Source organism: Lactuca virosa, chromosome 6 (assembly GCF_052849685.1).
Source record: "Lactuca virosa cultivar CGN04683 chromosome 6, Lactuca_virosa_CGN04683_v6, whole genome shotgun sequence".
NCBI classification, from domain to species: domain Eukaryota; kingdom Viridiplantae; phylum Streptophyta; class Magnoliopsida; order Asterales; family Asteraceae; genus Lactuca; species Lactuca virosa.
In genome coordinates this window covers 80491980-80500294 of record NC_136431.1, presented here as the reverse complement: position 1 = coordinate 80500294, position 8315 = coordinate 80491980, and the positions used below count along the sequence as shown (strand labels likewise).

Sequence of the window (8315 nt, the reverse complement as noted above, 5' to 3'; positions counted from 1 at the left end):
ATTGTATGTTCAACTAGTGAAAAAATTATATCCAAAGCAAATAGGGTTGCATGATCACATAGGATGTAGTTATGCTCAAAACCCATCACTTTCCACATCCTAAGCATGTTGGTCTATTCAATGAAAGGATTGGCTCCAGATCTTTATCAGTGCCTAATGTATTTCACTTTTGGCCCGAAAAATATACTTATTTTACTTGGAATAGGAACACCATGTTAAAAAAACCCTCAAGCATGGACAAAACTGCAAGAGACAAGCTTTTCCTGACCAAAACTGAAAAAATAAGTTACAATCAGGGACCAATAATCAGTAGTTGTTTTAGGGTGGGTCAAGTGTTGCACCGACAACACCTACTTTCTCTGTCCGCATGTGGAAAAATTTTTAATTTTTTTTTTACATATTTTTCATGTATCGGCGACACCGTCTCGACAATACCTACTATGTATTCCTACGTCCGCCCCTTGCCAGTAATGTGATTCGCTCATAATCTTATATCTTTTCTTCAGGAGGATGTTAAGATAGATGATCCAAGTTCAGAAGTGTTTAATGGTCGGGGTACAGGTTTGGGCAAGTGTTGTGTGGAAGCGAAAATAGGTTGTTTTGTTTTAATGTATAAATAATGAATAATTAAATATTTTATCATTTCAAATACTTGAAACTATTGTTATAATATTTCAAAACGGTACTGAGGCGATGGTTCCGCTTCAAACTGTATCAGTTTGTATCAAACCGGTCGGAATAGGTTTCAGGCTTTTCTTTTTCCAAACCATTTTTTTGTGCACCTCTAATTTTCATTAAGGGTGTCTTATTTCATACAACACGGGGAAAATGACCACCCATGGTGTTAAGTGGCAAATTTGTTGATATTGGGGGATTAAAAACCACTGGCAGTTTACATTATATACTAGGAAATAAGAAGACAAAAAATAAAAAATTAGATTACAAACTATGTCTGCCTAGCCTTTTGCAAATTTGCAGTGAACACAACCATCTTCACATAATCATAAAACTGAAAAAATGCATGTCTCCCACGACGGTTGAGAAGTAAAGCCCCACATGCCATCCAAAATCCAGTAGCAAAACCCATGCCCCCACCAATATAAAACCATCCCCAAAGTTCATCTGTGTCTTCCCCATCATCCTCACTTTTACCAATTATGGGTGGTGATTCTGATTCTTCATCTCCAGGACATTTTTTGGTAAGCGGAGGTCCACATAGTCCTCTGTTTCCAACATATCTTGAAGGTTGAAAGGACTGGAGCTGAGTGTTTGTTGGGATTCTCCCTGACAAGTTATTAAATGACAAGTCTAGGTAATTCAGTAAACTCATCTGAGACATGCTTGATGGTATCTGCCCCAAGAAATTGTTTCGTGATAAATCCAATGTCAAAAGCTTTTTCATCTCACCAATTTTCCGTGGAATCTCTCCGGATAGATTGTTCCTTGACAAGTTCAGGGCAACTAAGTCAGAAAGATTGGTAATTTGATATGGGATTTGTCCTGTTAGATTGTTGCTTGACAGGTCAATACTCTTCAACAATTTCAGAGTGCTAAAGAATTCGCGTTCATCTCCTTGCCACTCAATCATCGCATGGTCAACATATGGCCCTGGTAAATATGATATCTGAATCTCTTCATCTTGTGAGAATGTTCCTTGGTGAACCATGCTCGTAAGATTACTCAAACATGATGGGATGGTTCCATGGAGATTGTTCATCGACATGTCTAAAATCTGAAGACTAGCTAACTGACATAACTTTAAAGGGATGGTTCCAAAGAAGTTGTTTGATCTTAGGATAAGAACATACAAACCTGATAAGTTTTCCCCAATCCAGACTGGCACATTATAAGAAAACTTGTTGGCCCCCAAATTCAACGAGATTAAACTCGTGCAATTTTTTAAAGACAGAGGCAATTCTCCAGAGAAGTTGTTATCGTATAAATACAATACCTGGAGTTGTATCAAAGATCCAATAGAGGGAGGAAGACTTCCAAAGAGATTGTTGTGTCCGAGATTGAGAACTCTTAGGTATTTGAAATGCCACAAACAGTCCGGGAGTTGTCCGATTAATGAATTATGAGAGAGGTCAAGATATTCTAACCACCCATCAACAATTTGACATATAAAGGAGATTCCTCCAGAGAATTTGTTTCTGGAAAGATCCAATGTTGCCAAAGCGGAAGATAGCTTCGGTATTTGGCCAGTAAAGTTGTTGGAACTCAAATCTATCACTGAATATTCAGCAAAATTTGATAATAAATCTGGTACTTTCCCGTTAATGTTGTTGAAAGAGAGATTCAGATATTCTAATTGAGAAGACCACATGTCCCAAAACTCCAGAGGAATTGTGTCTGAAATTCCAGTATTGGAAAGATCAAGACGGTTAAGATTTTTTAATGTCTGAACCCATTTGGGGAAGCGGGGTCCTAGCAGCTTGCAAGAGCTCAGATCAAGATATTTAACATAAGAGATGTTTGACAAGTGATGTGTGGAAGGAACTGTAAGATTATTAAAGGAAACAATAACAATTTCAAGCATGGGTAGTTCCCACAATTTCTCACCTATACTTCCATTTAAGTGATTATGAGAAAGGTCCAAAGAAGATAGGGATGAAAACTTTTGGATGTCATCCGACAATGACCCTGTAAATTGGCTTTCTGGAGCATACAAGGATTGTAATGAAAGCGATGTGCATCCAGACAAGTTGTTGAGAAAATCAGGAAATTTGACAACAGCAGAGTTATTATTAAATAACAAATATTCCAAACTACAGAGGTTACCAAAATATTTGGGTATCCCATCTAACATGTTGCCAGAGAGATCAAGAGAAAGGAGGTTATTAGTGGTTAATGGGGACAACCAACGATACATGGATGAGGTGAGATTGTTGTCATTGAGAAAAAGCTTAACAATAGATGAAGAAGAAGAGTTGAGAAATGAAGAATATGGATACATGACCTGTGACAGCTCACATCTCTGTAAACTTAACCATGAGAGTTTTGGGAGACTTGAAATTACATCTACCCAATGATTTGCTTTGGACAGGGAAACCCCATCCATTACAAGTACCTCCAACTGAGAGAGATGAGACAACCACCCTACCTTTTCCACTCTACACCTTCCAACAGAATCAAGATGAAGCTCTTGCAAGTTGGTGAGGTTTCCAAACTCTGGAGGAATTGTTCCATAAAGAGAGTTCTCGGAAAGGTCAAGGTAAGTTAATTGACTCAAAGAACCAATGAAGGTGGGAATGGTTCCATTAAAAGAATTGAAGGAAAGAGCAAGAGTATTCAAGTAGGTTAAGTTAAGCAACGAATGGCTAATCTCACCTCCAAGATCATGGTTTCTGATATCAAGCCCTGTGACATGACCTGTTTGGGTGTTGCATGTGACTCCATTCCATTTACAGCAGTCGTGTTGGTCAGCTCTCCATGTAGAGAGAGTATCATTGGGGTCATGAAGGGGAGCTTTGAAAAGAAGGAGAGCATCTCTCTCCTTATCCAAACACTTTTTCATATTTCTATCATCTCCTTCCAATTGGCTGGCAGTTGCAGTCACAAGGAGGAGCAAGAGAAGTGAGAAAATTATAAAAACACAAGGATTCATTATGTAAATAAAAAATCTTAATGATTTTTGGCTTGTATTGATGGATATATGAACTTCCCCATGAGGGTTTATATAATATCGAATGTGAAGATAATATCGAATGATTCTAAGTGGGTGGCTCATATTGGTGTCTGCTTCTGTGGGTCATGCAATAATGAAATTAGAATTGACGTCCAAAGACTTGCAAGTCTTCGAAACTTGTATTTATTATCTATATATAGGTTTTCCTATATTGTGATATTTTTTGGTATTCAAAATTATGTGATATAAATCACAAAACAAACAAACTAATGACATCTAAGTATAAATCTACCTATGAAAATAGTAATTATATTATTTGGGTCTCTGTATAAAAGTGATGTTAAATAAAAATTACTGTTTATTTTAGAACTGTTATCAATTACATAGAGCAAAAGTGCAAAACATTTATTCAATACAAGCAAATAAGAATGTAGAGGCATACATTGAATTGTGTTACCAATTTAACAGTAATTATTTCATGAATCTCGTATTCCCCATCCCTTCTTAAACACTTTATGTTAATGCCCATATAGCACGATTCACAGTTCATCATATCCTCAAAGCATTTGATATCCTGAACAGATTTATGATATCAATTAGAAAAGTTTCAGAATAAACATATCTAATTTATCATGATCTCAACAGGAACATAAATGGAGAACATATAGGAAGAGAAGACATGCGCTGAGAATCGCCGATAGTTTACCTGGTGGAAAACTAAGAAGAAGACAACAGTGGGCCTGGATGTCGGCAGCGACGACATTGGGAAATTAAAGCAACGACTTTCTGTATCGACATCAAAATCTAGCATCCATAATTTTGGCATATAGGCTATTCGGTTTAAATTTAATGGGGGGTGATTAAAGGAGATTTTAGTATTAGATGATTTATCTCATATTTTCTACTAATAACCAAAAAAAAAAATAATGGTTTTTTACAAAAGCTTCCGGATATGTTGATGCAAAATCTGAAAATGTTAAAGATATGCAAAAGCTTTTAAGTACTATGTATTTTGGTAAAAAAAAATGAATCAAGATAATTTTGTTAAGCGTTATGATGTTTTTAAATGTTTCGAGATGGTGGAATGATGTAGAAAGCAAACAACAAAAGATATTACAAAGAAAAACCTTGATCAATTAAGATATCCGACATAAAACCTTGTGAGATGAAAATGTCATATTGCCTATGTGTCTTTATCGATAAGAATTGTTAGTACATAATATTTGAGAGTGAGAGTACATTGAGTGACCAGTCTTAAAGTGTTAGGATGTGTGTGTTTTGTGTCATCGGAATATGCTATTTATACAAATCATATTAGTTAACAAACTATGCTAGAACTCTAGGATTATCATTGATCTTCTCTTGAACGTTATTGACTCTCATTGCGATTATCAAGTTGTGTTTGACTAGATATTGACTTGACTTGGTCTTTTTCATTTATAGTTGCTCATGTAAAAAATATATATAATAATAATAATAATAATAATAATAATAATAAGCTTTTGGGGTGCTACTATATGTACCCCCCCTCCCTCACTCACACAAAACGTCATATCATAGGGGTACATAAGCATTATTACACTCACATTGGGGGTACACAAACCAATTGGGGGGGTACATATAGAATTTCCCTTGTTTGATAATACATATTCAAGATCGTAAGAAACTTTAAGATGCAAGATGCGAAATATGACTCCCAACGATTGCCTCTAAAATTGCAACCAAAGGGAACTTCAAAGGATGAGATTTTAAAATCCAAAATTAAACTGATAAATCATGATGGGACACAGCTATCATGAAACATCAATGTTTTTGATGATGTGGTTATCCTTTTGAGGCAATATAAATAGGGTTTAATCCTTGTCATTTCATAACCTTTATCTTCAAATAAGTCCTAAGGTGTCAAGAGTGATAGTGTTCCGGTATGTTCTATATTCGTCTCTTCGCTTAATATTTAACTTCATCGACTATGGATACTTTGTGGATCAATTCCTTCTTGCAAACCAAATGATGAGAGTTGTTCTTTTTCTAAGCAACAAATTGATTTGTTAAGATCAAATCATGGGTTTCTTGTTGCTACCGTTTTCGACCTTACGATTCAAGGATTAGGCTAGACTTTGTTTTTCATGCATGAATTTGCTTTCATGAGTTTCCTTTTACCCTTGATCTTAAGTTTCCTTTACCTAATTGATTTATGAGTTTTTCGAAGTCATTATGCTCGCTTATGTCCAATGTGTTGGATCTATACGCTCAATAATCATTTCAGAGTGATGTTTGCCAATAACATATGATCATATAAGGTCACATCTTTAGCAAGTAGTCACTTATTGGTCTTAATAATTATTATTTATTAAAATAATATTTTCTAAGAGAGAATAACTAGTAACTCATAATGTATGATTTATATGTTATGTACATCTTTTTGGACCTATTGTACTCCATTTATTTAAAGTGAGTTTATATAAATAAAAGGTACATATGCTAGTGTATTATAAGGAATGGAATACCACCATGATTTGACATTTGAGGTCAAAGTCGTATCTTTCTAGTAAATAGGAGAGGTTGCTTGTGAAACAACTTCTTACACATCCAAGACTCTTTCCTTTATCCTATGCTTTAATTTATAAGGGTTGGTGCTTACTACTTGCATGCAAGGTTGTAAAAAACGCCGAAGTTAGCTAGTTGGTGGACTGAAGTTAAGTGATTAATCGGTTAGACACAGATTAATCGGGGACTGTTAAGACCGCTGTCGTACACGATTTAAACAAATAAAAATAATAAATAAACTGCTTTATTGCACTAACATGTAGTACAGGTAAGCAGGGTCGGATCCTCAGGGACACATCCTAATGTTTACACCTCTTTGCGATAAGGTGTGATCTAATTCTTGATGAATGCAATAAACATAAAAAGGGGGGGGGGGGTATTTCTGAAAATTAAACTAATAGGAATTGAAAATGACAAAAGAATAACTAAATTTAAAGTGGTGAAAATTCAAATAAAAGAAAGCAATTCCAGTTTCGCGGTGACTCCCCTAATCATATAATTAACCTTCAACACAATATTTGACTATGCACTTGTTTAAACTGGTACTAAGGTTCATTAACAAGATCTAATGACCTTTATTACAAAAATTCATTTAATCAAAATAAGTTCTTTGAGTTAAATCTAACTTTTTACTAAATTAACCAAACAAGCTCTTAATTAACAAAGAAAAGTTGCATTAGACACAGTGTAATTCCCAGTAAAGTTCAATACCTCTCATAAGCTCGGAGGCGTTAAAACTTGTTTGATCATTTCACATTAGAATTAAACCTAAACTCAGAATTAATCTAATACTTCTCACTTTTTACTAATTAATCTAGAAAATTACGGAGCTAAACAATTAGATGACTGGAATATTTCACAAACAATTTAAGTGGCCAACAGAAACAGAAATCAAAACCAAACACTCAATTTAACACAGAATTGATCAAACTAAACAGTAACCATAGTCAAACATAGTGCGTAATGATTAATCATACGAAAAGGTTACGTCTTGAGAAACTGAAATCTGAGTTTTTAGCCTGACATGGCTAAAAACGGATTACAAACAGTGGAAATAGAATCTAAACGATAAATCTTACTAAACTATGAACTAGAATCGAATCGTCTCCTTTAGATATGCGTTCTTCACTTGAAAACCTCTGAAAATCGCCTTTGAATCGCCAATCAGGGTTACTGGAAGAGTATCAGGCTGTATTTATACGTCTAGCTGTCAAAACGTCGTACCTGCGATCACAAAGGGCATACCTGTGATCACATGTATCACCCAAAAACGTGTCATAGGATTTTTTTAATGAAGTACGTTGCCATTTCGACGCAAATTGACCAACATGCGATCACAAGGGCACAACCTGCGATCACATGTTTCTTTTTTTCCTCAACTGATGAATTTTTGGCTCGACAAAACCTCGAAGGCAACCTGCGATCGCATGTTACTTTTTTTTGGCTCTTTTGATCGTCGTTCCTCCTTCCAAGCAGTTCTTGATCATTTCCCGGCATCCTTCCTTGGTCTAGACTCCAATTAAGCTCCAAAGCATCCACAAACGCATCCCGAACTTGCGCAATCATCAATGTGCTCCAAATGGCACTGAAAAGTCATAACAAACGTGAGCAGTACGGGCATTCTTCAAAATAATCATGAAACACGAAATACATAAAAATAATCGGGAACTAGTTAGCTTTTTATAATGAAATACGTAGGAAATTGTGCTAAAAGATGCATATAAAACGCATCTAACAGGGACCTTAAATTGCTATTTCGTTGAATTTTAAAAATTTAAAGATGACTACTACCATAACAAAGTTCGTAAATACTACTGATATCATAACAAAAATAGGTTAATATGATTAATACAAGACTAATAATTCCTCAATAGTTTATGGTGAGATAGAACTTTTTCAAAGTGTTAAAATTTCATCACTTGCTATTCTTTCTCTCATTTTGTAGGGAGGGATTAATCGCTAGACGTATTCCAGTTTGTCGTGTAACGCCTAGGGATTAATAAGAGACTAATCGGGATGTGACATTCCCAAATTCACGGTCATTTTAAAAAATTCATTTATGCTTATTTAAAAATAAGAGTATCCATTTTAAAGAATAATATTGAGGAATTTGTTCACAGAAAACAAGATAAAGATATTA

The 8315-nt window shown here is 35.1% G+C and overlaps 1 protein-coding gene across 1 annotated transcript; it reads right to left on the bottom strand.

Annotated features, from left to right (window-relative positions):
• Positions 1-844: 844 nt before the first annotated feature.
• LOC145120455 (receptor-like protein EIX2) lies at positions 845-3639 on the bottom strand. The gene has a single exon (XM_079056279.1). It carries the CDS (start codon positions 3605-3607, stop codon positions 947-949), a length of 2661 nt encoding a protein of 886 aa, XP_078912405.1. The 5' UTR covers positions 3608-3639; the 3' UTR covers positions 845-946.
• Between the last annotated feature and the right edge of the window lie 4676 nt (positions 3640-8315).

Coding starts and splice junctions, on each gene's coding strand:
- LOC145120455 (XM_079056279.1), bottom strand. CDS start 3,607: ATGAATCCTTGTGTTTTTATAATTTTCTCACTTCTCTTGCTCCTCCTT.